The 16,385-nt window shown below is 43.0% G+C and overlaps 1 protein-coding gene across 1 annotated transcript in view; it reads left to right on the top strand.

The window, feature by feature from the left end:
• Positions 1 to 16,385, top strand: part of LOC140201813 (phosphatidylethanolamine-binding protein 4) — a 462,510-nt gene that overhangs the window by 152,408 nt on the left and 293,717 nt on the right. Inside the window, exon 4 of the mRNA XM_072266504.1 lies at positions 14,673 to 14,771. Coding sequence (XP_072122605.1) covers positions 14,673 to 14,771 — 99 coding nt within the window. The remainder of the gene's footprint in view (positions 1 to 14,672; positions 14,772 to 16,385) is intronic.

The following is a 16,385-nucleotide window of genomic DNA, read 5'->3' as shown; positions in this document are numbered from 1 at the left end:
GATAGAAAGGGCAGGCAGGAGGTGAGGCATAATCACAGCCAGTAGGATTAGTTACAGGGCAATGAAGGCGTGGTGCAGTTAAAACAGAAAGCAACAAATACTGATCTGAAAGTGTTATATTTGAATGCACGCAGCATAAGAAATAAAATGGACGATCTTGAAATTCTGCTATAGATTGGCAAGAATGACATAACCATCTCTGAAACTTGGCTAAAGGATGACTGCCATTGGGAGTTGAATGTCCAAGGATATATGGTGTATCAGAATGATTGGTTAGTGGGCAGAGGGGGTGGTGTGCCCCTGTGTATAAGAAATAATATCATATCATGAGAAAGGGATGACATAGTATTGGAAGGTGTAGAGTCTCTATGGGTTGAGTTTAGAAATAGCAAGGGTAAAAGGAGCCTAATGGCAGTTGTATGCAGGTCTCCAAACAGCAGCCGGGATGTGGATTACAAATTACAGCAGGAGATAGAAAAGGCGTGTCAGAAGAGCAGTGTCATGATAATCGTTGGGGATTTTAACATGTGGATTGGGAATACCAGGCCAATACTGGACCTCAAGAGAGAGAATTTGTAGAACATCTAAGGGATGGCTTTTTAGAACAGCTTGTTGTTGAGCCCAAAAGGGTATCGGCTGTGCTGTATTGGGTGTTGTTCAATGATCCGGAGGTGATAAGAGAGCTTAAGGTTAAGGAACCTTAATAACCTGAAGGTTATTTCTTCAGCGGTTTGATCGGGACATAACTGCGCAAGCTCATGGACGTCAGCCGGTGAGGAGAGTTTAAAAGGAGACAACTTATAGAGCAGGTGTCAGAGGAGCTGGCATCAGAGTACAGGGAGACAGAGTAGAAAGATTTTGGCTCAACGGGGCTTTGGCGATAACAGGTCGAGGCGAGGTAGGTTGCCTGTGTAGAATACAGACAGGAAGAATGTGTGTGAGGCCGGTGTTCTGTACTCAGTGTCAAATCTGGGAAATCCTGGACACTCCCAGCCTCCTGGATGGCCACATTTGCATCAGATGCATCAAGCTGCAGCTCCTTAGGGACCATGTTAGGGAACTGAAGATGCACCAGTCTGATCAGGGAAAGGGAGAAGGTGATGGAGAGGAGCTATAGGCAGGTAGTCACACCGGAGCCTGTGGAGACAGATAAGTGGGTAAGAGTCAGGAGAGGGAAGGGCTGGAGTCAGGTGCCAGAGAGCACCCCTGTGACCATACCCCTTGACAATAAGTAGCCCTGCTTGCGTACTGTTGGGGAGACGGCCTACCTGGGGAAAGCAACAGTGGCTGTGTCTCTGGCACAGAGTCTGGCCCTGTGGCTCAGAGGAGTAGGGAAAGGAAGAGGATGACAGCAGTGATGGGGGACTCTATAGTTAGGGAGTCAGACAGGTGATTCTGTGGATGTAGGAAAGAAGCATGGATGGTAGTTTGCCTCCCAGGTGCCAGGGTCCGGGATGTTTCTGACTGCATCTATGATATCCTGAAGTGGGAAGGAGAACAGCCAGAGGTCATGGTACATATTGGTACCAACAACATAGGCAGGAAAAGGGAGGAGGTCCTGAAAGCAGACTACAGGGAGTTAGGGAGAAAGTTGAGAAGCCAGGCCACAAGGGTAGTCACCTCAAGATTACTGCCTGTGCCACATGACGGTGAGTATAGGAATAGAGTGAGGTGGAAGATAAATGCATGGCTGAGGGACAAGAGCAAGGGGCAGGGATTCAGGTTTCTGGATCACTGGGACCTCTTTTGGGGCAGGAGTGACCTGTACAAAAAGGACAGGTTGCACTTGAATCCCAGAGGAACCAATATTCTGGCGGGGAGATTTGCTAAGACTATTGAGGGGAGTTTAAACTAGAATTGCTGGGGGGTGGGAACCGAACTGAAGAGACGGAGGAAGAGGCGGTTGGCTCACAAATAGCGAAAGCTTGGAGACAGTGCAAAAGGGAGGATAGGCAGGTGATAGAGAAGGGATGCGCTCAGACCAATGGTTTGAGATTTGTCTATTTTAATGCAAGGAGTATTATGAACAAAGCGGATGAAATTAGAGCGAGGATCAGTACTTGGAGCTATGATGTTGTGGCCATTACAGAGACTTGAATGACTCAGGGGCAGGAATGCTTACTTCAAGTGCCAGGCTTTAGATGTTTCAGAAAGGACAAGGAGGGAGGCAAAAGAGATGGGGGCATGGCACTGTTGATCAGAGATAGTGTCATGGCCGTAGAAAAGGAGGAAGTCATGGAGGAATTTTCTACGGAGTCTCTGTGGATGGAAGCTAGGAACAGGAAGGGGTCAGTAACTCTACTGGGTGTTTTTTATAGACCACCCAATAGTAACAGGGACATCGAGGAGCAGATAGGGAGACAGATTCTGGAAAGGTGTAATAATAACAAGGTTGTCTTGGTGGGAGATTTTAATTTTCCAAATATCGATTGGCATGTCCCTAGAGCGACGGGTTTAGATGGGGTGGAGTTTGTTAGATGTATTCAAGAAGGTGCCTTGACACAATATGTAGATAAGCCTTCAAGAGGAGAAGCTGTACTTGATCAGGTTTTGGGAAATGAACCTGGTCAGGTGTCAGCTCTCTCAGTGGGAGAGCATTTTGGAGATAGTGATCACAATTCTATCTCCTTTACCGTAGCATTGGAGAGGGATAGGAACGGACAAGTTAGGAAAGTATTTAATTGGAGTAAGGGGAAATATGAGGCCATCAGGCAAGAACTGGGAAGCATAAATTGGGAACAGATGTTCTCAGGGAAATGTACGGAAGAAATGTGGCAAATGTTCAGGGGATATTTGCGTGGAGTTCTGCATAGGTACATTCCAATGTGACAGGGAAAGGATGGTAGGGTACAGGAACCTTGGTGTACAAAGGCTGTTGTAAATCTAGTCAAGAAGAAAAGAAGAGCTTATGAGAGGTTCAAAAATCTAGGTAATAATAGAGATCTAGAAGATCGTAAGGCTGGCAGGAAGGACCTTAAGAAAGAAATTAGGAGAGCTAGAAGGGGCCATGAGAAGGCCTTGGCGGATAGGATTAAGGAAATACCCAAGGCATTCTACAAGTATGTGAAGAGCAAGAGGATAAGACATGAGAGAATAGGACCAATCAAGTGTGACAGTGGAAAAGTGTGCATGGAACTGGAGGAGATAGCAGAAGTACTTAATGAGTACTTTGCTTCAGTATTCACTACGGAAAAGGATCTTGGCAATTATAGGGATGACTTACAGTGGACTGAAAAGCTTGAGCGTGTAGATATTAAGAAAGAGGATGTACAGGAGCTTTTGGAAAGCATCAAGTTGGATGAGTCACTGGGACCGGACGAGATGTATCCCAGGCTACTGTGGGAGGCGAGGGAAGGGATTGCTGAGCCTCTGGTGATGATCTTTGCATCATCAATGGGGATGGGAGAGGTTCCGGAGGATTGGAGGATTATGGATATTGTTCCATTATTCAAGAAAGGGAGTAGAGATAACCCAGGAAATTATAGACCAGTGTTACGTACCCCATAACTGGGTTGCCAAACCAGCGAAATGGATCACTCAGTTGGAGTCTGGATTACTAGAACTAAGAAAGTTTTATTAAAGAAACAAGCAACACAGTAATCGAAAGGGTAATAAATGCAACAGTTCAGCAATGATAAACACACGTGCACAGAATTAAGATAACAGGATCAATCAAGCCCTATCGTTGTCTAGGGGTAAATGACCAATTTCAAAGTGACACAAAGTCCAGTTCAATTTAGTTCAGTTCGCAGTAATCGTTGCCATGGCGATGGACAATGTGGGGGGAGGGAGAGAGAGAGAACGAGAACGACTGATCATTCAAAACGGCTTCCACTCACAGACCTGCGATATTGCTCACAAGCAGCTTTCGGGCGAGTCCTTTGTGATGTCACCTGAGGTCACCGACTGTGACCCCTCCTCCAGATGCGGTCGATCCTCTGCAGTGAACCCGGCACCCAAGCGAGGGTGGACACACACCGGGTTCCCGCTGATCGTACCTTTCCACCCTGTGCGTTTATGGCCCGGTACTTCCCACTGACTTGTGAGAGGCGCACCGCTTCCAGGGTCTCGTTACCTCGGGTGTCGTGTGTGTCCTGCCTTAGTGAACCTGTCCCTTTTTATCCCCCTGCTGGGGTATCGCCTGTCCATCACTTCAAACAGTTCAGGGTTCAAAAGGGGAGCTGCTCTAGACAGCTCTCTCTCCCGTCCCTTCATTACACATCTCCAGATTGCCTGTCCATCACTTCAAACAGTTCAGGGTTCAAAGGGGGAGCCGATCTTGACAATACCCAGACTGATGGCTCCTTCATTAACACCTCCAAATGCTGCTTCATTGTGTGCCTCCCCTCCCCTGAGGACAGGTGGCAGACCAAACTGCTGATGCCACTGGTGCTAGCCCAGGCCAGCAAACATCTTAATTTATGTGTATTCTCGTCACACCAGCGAGTCTTACTTCAGTGGTTGGTAAGTTGATGTAGAAGATGCTGAGAGGCAGGAATTATGGATGTTTGAAGAGGCATAATATGATTAAGAATAATCAGTATGACTTTGTGAAAGGCAGGTTGTGCCTTACGAGCCTGATTGAATTTTTTGAGGATGTGACTAAACAAATTGATGAAGGTAGAGCAGTAGATGTTGTGTATATGGACTTCAAGCAAGACATTTGACAAGGTTTATTGAGAAAGTAAGGAGGCATGGGATCTAAGGAGACATTGCTTTGTGGATCCAGAACTGGCTTGTCCACAGAAGGCAAAGACTGGTTTTATTCGGGTCATATTCTGGCAGTCGTTCACCAGTGGTGTGCATCAGGGATCTGTTCTGGGACCTGTACTCTTCATGATTTTTATAAATGACCTGGATGACGAAGTGGAGGGATGGGTTAGTAAATTTGCTGATGACACAAAGGTTGGAGATGTTGTGGATAGTGTGGAAGGCTGTCAGAGGTTACAGCGGGACATTGATAGGATGCAAAACTGAGCTGAGAAGTGGCAGATAGAGTTCAACCCAGATAACTGTGAGGTAGTTCATTTTGGTAAGTGAAATATAATGACAGAATATAGTATTAATGGTAAGACTCTTGGCAGTGTGGAGGATCAGAGGGATCTTGGACTCCGAGTCCGTAGGACACTCAAAGCTGCTGCGCAGGTTTACTCTGTGGTTAAGAAAGCATACTGTGCATTGGCCTTCATCAATCGTGGGATTGAGTTTAGGAGCTGAGAGGTAATGCTGCAGCTATATTGGACCCTGGTCAGACCCCACTTGGAGTACTGTGCACAGTTCTGGTCACCTCACTGCAGGAAGGATATGGAAACTATAGGTAGGGAGCAGAGGAGATTTACAAGGATGTTGCCTGGATTGGGGAGCATGCTTAATGAGAATAGGTTGAGTGAACTTTGCCTTTTTTCTTTGGAGCGACGGAGGATGAGAGGTGAACTGATAGAGGTGTATAAGATGATGAGAGGCATGGATAATGTGGATAGTCAAAGGCTTTTCCCCAGGGCTGAAATGACTAGCATGAGAGGGCACAGTTTTAAGGTGCTTGGAAGTAGGTACAGGGGAGATGTCAGGGGTAATTTTTTTACACAGAGTGGTGAGTGCGTGGAATGGACTGCTGGTGGCGACGGTGGAGGCGGATACGATAGGGCCTTGTAAGAGACTCCTGGACAGGTACATGGAGCTCAGAAAAATAGATGGCTATGGGTAACCTAGGTCATTTCTCAGGTAAGAACATGTTTGGCACAGCTTTGTTGTGCCTGTATTATGCCATAAGTTTTCTATGTTTCTATATTTCTAACCGTTAGGGAACAGTGATCACAATATGATCGAGTTCACTTTGAAATTTGAGAAGGAGAAACTAAAATGTGCTGGTACTTCAGTGGAAAAAGGAATTACAATGGCATGGGAGGGGAACTGGCCAAGGTTGATTGGAAAGGGACACTAGCAGGAAGGACAGCAGAGCAGCAATGTCTGGAGTTTCTGTGAAAAATTAGGAAAGTGCAAGAGAGATATATTCTAAATAAGGAGAAATTTTCGAATGGAAGGACACTACCGTGGCTGACAAGTGAAGTCAGAGCCAAAGTAAAAGCAAAAGAAAGAACATACAATGAAGCCAAAGTTAGTGGGAAGATAGACGATTGGGAAGCTTTTAAAAACTTGCAGAAGGAACCTAAAGCAACACACACAAAAGATGCTAGTGGAATGCAGCAGACCAGGCAGCATCTATAGGAAGAGATACAGTTGATGTTTTGGGCGGGGACCCTTCATCAGGACTAACTGAAAGAAGAGATAGTAAGGGATTTGAAAGTAGGAGGGGGTGGGGGAGATCCGAAATGAGAGGAGAGGACAGGAGGGGAGGGGTGGATCTAAGAGCTGGGAAGTTGACTGGCAAAAGGGATATCAGACTGAAGAAGGGAGAGGATCATGGGACGGGAAGCCTGGGGAGAGAGAGAGGGGGGAGTGGAGCCCAGAGGGTGGAGAGCAGGTAAGGAGTTATAGTGAGTGGGACAGAGGGAGAAAAAAGAGAGGAAGAAAAGGGGAAAAAATTATAAAAATGTATTAAATAAATAAGGGATGGGGTGTGAAGGGGAGGAGGGGCATTAACGGAAGTTAGAGAAGTCAATATTCATGCCATCAGGTTGGAGGCTACCCAGACGGAATATAAGGTGTTGTTTCTCCTACCTGAGTGTGGCTTCATCTTGACAGTAGAGGAGGCCATGGATAGACATATCAGAACGGGAATGGGACATGGAATTAAAATGTGTGGCGACTGGGAGATCTTGCTTTTTCTGGCAAACAGAGTGTAGGTATTCAGCGAAACGGTCTCCCAGCCCGCGTTGGGTCTTGCCAATATATCGAAGGCCGCACTGGGAGCACCGGCCACGGTGTATCAGACCAGCCGACTCACAGGTGAAGTGTTGCCTCATCTGGAAGGACTGCCTGGGGCCCTGAATGGTGGTGAGGGAGGAAGTGTAAGGGCATGTGTAGCACTTGTTCCGCTTACAAGGATAAGTGCTGGGAGTGCAATCGGTGGGAAGGGATTGGGGGGACGAATGGACAAGGGAGTCGCATAGGGAGCCATCCCTGCGGAAAGCAGAAAGAGATGGGGAGGGAAAGATGTGCTTGGTTGTGGGATCCCGTTGGAGGTGGCGGAAGTTACAGAGAATTATATGTTGGACCTGGAGGCTGGTGGGGTGGTAGGTAAGGACAAGGGGGATCCTATTCTTAGTGGGGTGGTGGGAGGATGAGGTGAGAGCAGACGTGTGTGGAATAGGAGAGATGCTTTTGAGAGCAGAGTTGATGGTGGAGGAAGGGAAGCCTCTCTTTAAAAAAGGAAGACATCTCCTTCATCCTGGAATGAAAAGCCTCATCCTGAGAGCAGATGCGGCGGAGATAGAGGAATTGCGAGAAGGGGATGGCACTTTTGCAAGAAACAGGGTGGGAAGAGGAATAGTCCAGATAGCTGCGAGAGTCCATACGCTTATAGTAGACATCAGTAGATAAGCTGTCTCCAGAGATAGAGACAGAAAGATCAAGAAAGGGGAGGGAGGTGTCGGAAATCGACCAGGTCAATGAGCTCAGCATGCGTGCAGGAAGCAGCACCAATGCAGTTGTCGATGTAGCGAAAGAAAAGAGGGGGACAGATACCAGTATAGGCTTGGAACATGGATTGTTCCACAAAGCCAACGAAAAGTCAGGCATAGCTTGGACCCATACGGGTGCCCATGGCTACACCTTTAGTTTGGAGGAAGTGGGAGGAGCCAAAGGAGAAATTGTTAAGAGTAAGGACTAATTCCACTAGATAGAGGAGAGTGGTGGTAGAGGGGAACTGGTTAGGTCTGGAATCCAAAAAGAAGTGGAGAGTTTTGAGACCTTCCTGGTGAGGGATGGAGGTATATAGGGACTGAACATCCATGGTGAGAATAAAGTGGTGGGGGCCACGGACCGTAAAATCATTGAAGAGATTCAGAGCATGAGAAGTGTCACGAACTTAGGTGGGAAAGGATTGAACAACGGGGGATTAAACAGGGTCGAGGTATGCAGAAATAAGTTTGGTGGGGCAGGAGCAAACTGAGACAATGGATCTACCTGGGCAGGCAGGTTTGTGGATCTTGGGTAGGAGTTAGAAACGGGAAATGTGGGCTGTGGGAGCTGTAAGGTTGGTAGCAGTGGATGGAAGATCCCCTGAGCTGATAAAGTTGGTGATGGTATGGGAGACAATGGCCTGGTGCTCCTTAGTGGGGTCATGATCGAGGGGTAAATAAGAGGAGGTATCTGCAATTTGATGCTGTGCCTCGGCAAGGTAGGGGTCAGTACGCCAGACTACAACAGCATCCCCTTTATCGGTGGGTTTTATAGTAAGGTTAGGGTTAGTGCGGAGGGAGTGGAGAGCAGAGCGTTTGTAAGGAGTGAGGTTGGAATGGGAACAAGGTGTGGTGAAGTCGAGACGGTTGACAGCAGTTAGCGATAAAGAGATCCAGAGCAGGCAGAAGACCAGAGCAGGGTGTCCATGAAGAGGAGGAGGATTGAAGATGGGAGAAAGAGTCATTGGTGGGGTTGGGAGAGTCCCTGACAAAAAAGTACGCTCGAAGACGGTGCCGGCAGAAGAGTTCGGTGTCATGGCGTACGCGGAACTCGCTGGGGTGTGGGCAAAGGGGGACAAAGGTAAGGCCCTTACTGAGGACAGAGCATTCTGCCTCAGAGAGTGGAAGGTTGGAAGGGATAGTAAAGATCCGGCATGGATGAGAGCTGGGATCACAGGGGGAGAGGGGGATGCTGGTGGTGTCAGTGGAAAGGGGAGGGTTGGGGTGAGAGGAAGATGGAGCCTTTCACCATGGATGTTCAGTCCCTATATACCTCCATCCCCCACCAGGAAGGTCTCAAAGCTCTCCACTTCTCACAGTGGAGAGCAGTGAGTCAGTATTGCACTGTATACTGCAAAAGATGAGTCGTAAGTGCTGTACAAAGTAATTGGGTCTGAGAACAATTGTAGAAGAATGGATTATGTTGAGGAGATGGAAGGATAATTTACTATTCATGGTTTGTGGAAACAATGGACTGATGAGCCCAACAACCTGGAGTTCATTACTGCTTTAATAATTGTTGATAAATAACTTTCTGTTAAACCACAGGCCAATATGATATCAATAAAGTTTCAATCAAGTGCCTCAGGTAGAAAATGTGTAGCATAGTATGATAGTTATGGTAGATTATTACTGTGAATAATTTTATTTTGTAAATAAAGACCTTTAAAAATTCAGATGGAGACTGATTAAGAATTAATTAATTATGGAGTACTGAAAGGTACTTTTTCAAGTCTTCTTTAGTCCTGTTAGCACAAGAAGAGCTAAACTAAGTGTTTGAAGTCAAATGATCAACCCATCATATGGTTTAACAGATTGCTGACAGTCAGTTATTAATACTGTGAAGTTTTACTAACACAATATGTTGTGCCCATAAAATGTTTTGACTTCATACAGCACAATTCCATATTGGTAAAATATTTGGTGTTTTCTCACTGCCAGGAGAAGATTTTTACGTTCAATTGATAGTGTTTTATTTGAAAAGAAATTATATTATTGGCCTTTGTTGTTGCAGCTCGGAATCATTCATATGATCAGTACAAGAATATTTGGTCAACCAAACAAAAATGGAGATGCCTTATCTTTTAACCTGAAATTTATATTTGAAAGATATTAGATGTTTAATTCCATATATAGAAAATAACCTCCAAATTATGAAGTTAATTGTTCATAAGTAAGATAAAATGTGTACCTTTTGGACCATTCTCATATTTCCATATTCTTCCCTTGAAAAAGTATTGAATTCCATTGTAAAGCTACAGACTGGCTAACAGTTCAGGAGGTCACAGAAGGAGCACAGCACTCATTATGTGTTATTCAAATGCTGGTTCGTTGTCAATGGCAGGGTTTTTTTTGATTGCTCTGTGATTTGGTGTCAGACAAAAACCTTCATTTACCATGACTGGAACAATGTTTCAGATTGTCACTTTGACTAGTATTTTATTTTTGAAGTCTGTACAATTAAAAACATCATTGAAGCAATGTTCCTTCAAATTTAGAGCTGACATATATTGTTTTAGCATTGGAAGCATTGTTTACTGAATTTCTCAATTCCCTGCATTATCAAATGTTGAATCCCTGTGGGTAAGTTAAGAAACTACAAAGGTAAAGGGACCCTGATGGCAGTTATATACAGACCTTCCAACTGTAGCTGGGATGTGGGCCATGGATTACAATGGAGAAATAGAAAAGGTGTGTCAAAACTAATGGATCTCAAGAAAGTGCGCTTGGTGAGTGCCTACGAGATGGCTTTTTAGAGCAATTTGTTGTTGAGCCTACTACCGGGTCAGCTAGACTGAATTGGATGTTATGTAATGAACCAAAAATCATTAGGGAGCTTAAGGTAAAAGAACCCTTGGGAGGTAGAGATCACAGTATGATTGAGTTCAACTTGAAATTTGATAGGGAGAAAGTAAAGTCTGATGTAGCAGTATTTCAGTGGAGTAAAGGAAATTACAGTGGTATGAGAGAGGAGTTGGACAAAGTAAATTGGAAAGAGATGCTGGCAGGGGTGGCAGCAGAGCAGCAATGGAATGCGTTTCTGGGAAAAATGAGGAAGGGACAGGACAGATGTATTCCAAAAATGAAGAAATACTCAAATAGTAAAATAGTACACCCGTGGCTGACAAGGGAAGTCAAAGCTAATGTAAAAACAAAAGAGAGAGCATACAACAAAGCAAAAATTAGGGGGAAGATAGAAGATTGGGAAGCTTTTAAAAATCAACAGAGAGAAAATAAAAAATCATTAGGAGGGAAAAGATGAAATATGAAAGTAAGCTAGCAAGCAATATCAAAGTGGATAGTAAAAGCTTTTTCAAGTATGTAAAAAATAAAAGAGAAATGAGAGTGGATGTAGGACCGCTAGAAAATGAGGCCGTAGAAGTAATAACGGGGACAAGGAGATGGCAGATGAACTAAATGAGTATTTTGTATCAGTCTTTCACTGTGGAAGACATCAGAAATGTGCCAGATGTTGAAGGGTGTGAGGGAAGAGAAGTGAGTACAGTTACTATTACAAGGGAGAAGGTGCTCAAAAAGCTGAAAGACCTAAGTCATCCAGATCAGATGAACTGCATCCTAGGATTCTGAAAGAGGTAGCGCTAGAGTTTGAGAGGCATTATAATGATCTTTCAAAAATCTTTGGACTCTGGCATGGTGCTAGAGGACTGGAAAATTGCAAATGTCACTCCAATCTTCAAGAAAGGAGGAAGGCAGCAGAAAGGAAATTATAGACCAGTTAGCCTGACATCAGTGGTTGGGAAGTGTTGGGAGTCAATTGTTAAGGATGAGGTTATGGAGTACCTGGTGACACAGGAAAAGGTTGGACAAAGTCAACATAGTTTCCTTAAGGGAAAATCTTGCCTGATGAACCTGTTGGAGTTCTTTGAGGAGATTACAAGTAGGATAGATAATGGGGATGCAGTGGATGTTGTATATTTGGACTTTCAGAAGGCCTTTGACAAGGTGCCATACATGAGCCTGCTTACCAGGTTAAGAGCCCATTGCATTACAGAAAAGTTACTGGCATGGTTAGAGCATTGGCTGATTGGTAGGAGGCAGTGAATGGGAATAAAAGGATCCTTTTCTGGTTGGCTACCAGCGACTAGTGGTGTTCTGCAGGGGTCGTTGTTGGGACTGCTCTTTATGCTGTATATAAATTATTTCAATGATGGAATAGATAGCTTTTTTGCCAAGTTTGCAAATGACACAAAAGTTGGTGGAGGGGCAGATAGTACTGAGGAAACAGGTAGACTGCAGAAGGACTTAGACACATTAGGAGAACAGGCAAAAGAGTGGCAAATGAAATACAATGTTGGAAAATGCATGGTCATGCACTTTGGCAGTAGAAATAAATGTGCGAACTATTTTGTAAATGGGGAGAAAATCCAAAAATCTGAGATGCAAAGGAAATTGGGAGTCCTTATGCAGAACACTCTGAAGGTTAACTGGCAGGTCGAGTCGGTGGTGAGGAAGGCAAATGCAATGCTAACATTCTGTTCAAGAGATCTAGCATACAAGAGCAAAGATGTGATGTTGAGGCTTTATTATGCACTGGTGAGGCCTCACCTTGTCTATTGTGAACAGTTTTCAATCGGTTTCAATAGGTACATGTAATGTCAGAGAAATTTATACAATATACATCCAGAAATTCTTTTTGGGTTCCTTTTCTAGGAATAGATGTGCTGACGTTGGAGAGGGTCCAGAGGATGATAACAAGGATGATCCTGGGAAAGAAAGGGTTATCATAATGAGGAACATTTGATGGCTGTGGGTCTGTACTCACTGGAATTTAGAAGGATGAGGGAGGATTCTCATTGAAACCTTTTGAATGTTGAAAGGCCTAGACAGAGTAGATGTGGTAAGGATGTTTCCCATGGTGGGGAGTCTAGGACAAGAGGGCACAGCCTCAGGATAGAAGGATGTCCAGTTAAAATAGAGATGTGGAGAAATTTCTTTAGCCAAAGGGTGGTGAATTCATGAAATTTGTTACCGCAGGCTGCTGTGGAGGCCACGTTGTTGGGTGTATTTAAAGCTGAGCTTGATAGGTTCTTGATTAGACGGCATTAAAGGTTACGGCAGAAGGCCAGGAGTGGGGCTGAGGAAGTGGGGCGGGGTGGGGGGGGGGGGGAGAAAAGGATAAGCCATGATTCGATGGGCTAAATGGCCTATTTCTGCTCCTAGTCTTATGGTCTTATATACGCCAGTTGTAGAATGCATGTGTCTATTTGCTATCTGCATTCTATTCTCTGTTGCACATTTTTATTGGTAACTAGTCACGTGGGTGGGGGGCATGGTAAAGGCAAAGGTAATAAGTGCTTTGTTCTGTGCAATTTAGTTTAGTACAGGAGTACAATGATGTCATATTTTTTGTTGACCCCTTAATTCTGTTTAATTGCGCTTCATTTTATTGCTTGAAGGTCGTATGTTTTGCTAGTTGTTATTAAAATATCAAACATAGTTTTTCAACTTTTTGGAACTTTATACTTGGATTGATTAGAGGGCGCTTCATTCAAGGATAACAACCCATGTTAGGTCGCCAGCATTGGTCTGTTAGAATATCCGCTACACCAGATTTAATCTCAGTAATTTGCTGACACTCTGGACAAAACACTACATTGGAGATGTTTGTTTGTAGCATTAGTTTTCGGTTGACCCAAGATGTCCAAGTTTCTCTTGAACAGAGTTGAGACATGTTGTACCATTTGCCCAATCTCAATGATAAGTACTGTGTGGATCGTTTGATGCTAATTTGGAGTAATGTTCAAATCTCCAATATTGAAGCCCCTGTTTTGATGAAAAATAATGCAAGTTTTATCACTAATTATGTCTTAAATTATACAACCTTTCAGCTTGTTTTGATTTCTTGTAAAATTATGGTGGAAATGTTTCATCAGAAATAGTCAAATGATAAACTTATAGTGTTATTTAATGGGAGCGAAGAGTTGTTCACGATTATTTTGATTAAATGACACTGTGGCAAGTAAACTATACTAAGAGATGACATTATGATCAAATGCCAGTCAGAGTAGTTACTAGCCAGATCTAATTATATTTGAATATTAATCAATACTGGCATACTTTTGGGCTTATGACATCTTCCACTAGAAAAAAATTGGATTAATGTTTCACACGGCTTGATGCGTTTTCAACAATTTTCTTTCACTTAAATCAATGTCTCACTCAACAACCTTGAAAAGAAAGAAAATACATTATTTTTCTTGCCACATGCAGTTAGGGAGCGCATAGGGAAGGAGAAGGTTGATGTGATTGAGGATGTCTTTCAAAGATCAGAACCACAAGAAACATGGCTAGAAGAATCAGAAAGATGAAGAAATATACTGATGTTGCACATACAGTTGATACAGTCTTTGCTTTTCACTTTGATGCCTACCAATTGTAAGATAGGCATTTTATCATTGGGTGGAGGGAAGGTAAAACTGACAAAATCCAACTTGAAATATAAATTCTTTGACTGTTCTGAGTAAATATAGAATGTATTTAAAAAGAAATGGCAACGTAGAGAAAGGATGCCTTTCAGACCTTTGCAAACAAGCTAAAATTAAAGTGTCCTAATTGCAAGAATTACTCTTATTCCTTTGAAAGGTCAACTACAGTCTTGTTAATGAACATAACATTATTATTTTTAAACCATTACATTTCTGATTCCAGAATTGGATTATCTGCTTGAAAACACTATTTATTTCATTATTTTCTTAGATATTTGGAGATCTACTTTTCTTTTGGACAGGCTGATGGAAAGTGAGTTGCAGATCAACAAGGCAGCATGGGTTTATGATTCTTAGGGGATGTGAAAAGCTTATTATTCATTATAACGGTTACGAGCAAATTCTGCAGATGGCATTGCAATATAAATCTATTCTTATCTCTACACCCATTCATTTATTTTGATATTCTCAGACTATAGTACTTCATCGGTTTTAAAAAAAAACACTTATTTGCTCCTTTGATTACGGTGGTTCATCCGGTCCTGTTAACTTTAGTGTTTGAGTCATAGGATTGTAATTTAGCGATTAGTGATGTGTTTGTTATAAAGTAGGATCTTTTCATTGTGTCCCGTTGTTTCTTGAACAGGGCATGATGTATGTGCTGATAATGGTGGATCCTGATGCTCCAAGCAAGAGCAATCCTGTATTCCGTCACTGGAGACATTGGCTGGTGACTAATATATGTGTAAGTAATATCTGATGATAATGATGTGGTGAATTTATTTCATTATATCCTGTTTTTGATATTTGATTTTTATACTTATGTTCATTAGTTTATAGCAACTTGGTGACCTGCTAAACTTTGAAATTGCAGTTTCAAATTCTGATCTGTAGTATAGGTAGTGAAGCTGCTGACTTGTACGCCTGTGATCCAGGCTCAACCTTGACCTCTGTGTGGAGTTTGCATAGAAGAACAGGCAAGACTACATGAGTTTTCTCTGGGTGCAGTGGCTTCTCCCCACATCTCAAAAGTATGCAAGTTAAGTACTGGCCACTCCAAATTGCTCTGAGTGTAGAGATAGGTGGTGAAATCTGATGGGACAAAGAGAATATAGATCAGAAGCAAAATTAGTGGGGAATGAGATAGCTGTTAGAGCTAACATAACCCTTGACGTGCAAAATGGCTCCTACTATGTTTTGAGGAAATATGAATTTGTCCCTGTATTTTGCCTTAATGTATGATGCATTTATCCTGTGTGTAACAATGGTAATCTATTTGATACTGTTAATAAATCTGTGTAATTATTAATTATTGTCTCTTCCTGTCAGATGACATCACATGTCAGGACTCCTCTGCATAACATCATTAGTGGTTTTAACCCTGGAATAGAGAGGTGTACAAAGAATTGATATCTAACTTCTAACTGCTTATGTATGAAACAGCATTTTTGACCAGTTGACTTCAATTTTCTGAAGCTAGCAGTTGAATTTTCTGGTTAAACAAAGTAGGTTCATCAGAAAAGCTGAAGACCATGAAATAAAAAGAAAAATTAACTACATGGATAAGAACTTGGCTTTGAACATGAAGTAGAGATTGGATATTATTTAGATTGGTGAAACGTGTATGCTGTTATTCACCAAGGGGTAGATCTGGGCATGGTTGCCAATATTCAGTAATTGATTGCCTCTCTGACTGGAGCCCTGTGACTAGTGGAGTGCCACAGGGAGTAGTGCTATGTCAGTTGCTCTTTGTATCAATATGAATGATCTGGATCATAATGTGGATAACTAGATCAGCAAATTTGTGGATGACACCAAGACTGGGAGTGTAGTAAACAGCAAGGAAGTCTACCATGGCAGAAGGACCAACTGGAAAAATGGGGTGAAAAATGGTAGATGGAAAGCTTCGGGCACATTGGCCTTCATAAATCAAAATCAAATATTGAGTACAGGAGATATGTTGAAGTTGTATAAGACATTGGTGAGGCCTAATTTGGAGTATTGTGTGCAGTTTTGGTCACCTACTGACAGGAAAGATGAAAATAAGATTGAAAGAGTACAGAGAAAATTAATAAGGATGTTGCGAGGTATGGAGGACTTGAGTTATAAGGAAAAAATTGACTAGGTTAGGATTTTATTCGTTGGAACATAGAAGACTGTGAGGAGATTTGATAGAGATATACAAAATTATGAGGGGTATAGATAGGGTAAATGCAGGCAAGCTTTTCTAACTGAGGTTGGGTGGGACTACAACTAGAGATCATGGATTAAGGGTGAAAGGTGAAAAGTGAAAAGTTTAAGGGAAACATGAGGTGAAACATTTTCACTCAGAGGATCATGAGGATATGTAATAAGCTGC

This window comes from Mobula birostris, chromosome 8 (genome assembly GCF_030028105.1).
Source record: "Mobula birostris isolate sMobBir1 chromosome 8, sMobBir1.hap1, whole genome shotgun sequence".
NCBI lineage: Eukaryota > Metazoa > Chordata > Chondrichthyes > Myliobatiformes > Myliobatidae > Mobula > Mobula birostris.
The sequence above is the reverse complement of the archived record's forward strand: the minus strand, read 5'-3'. Positions and strand labels throughout refer to the sequence as shown.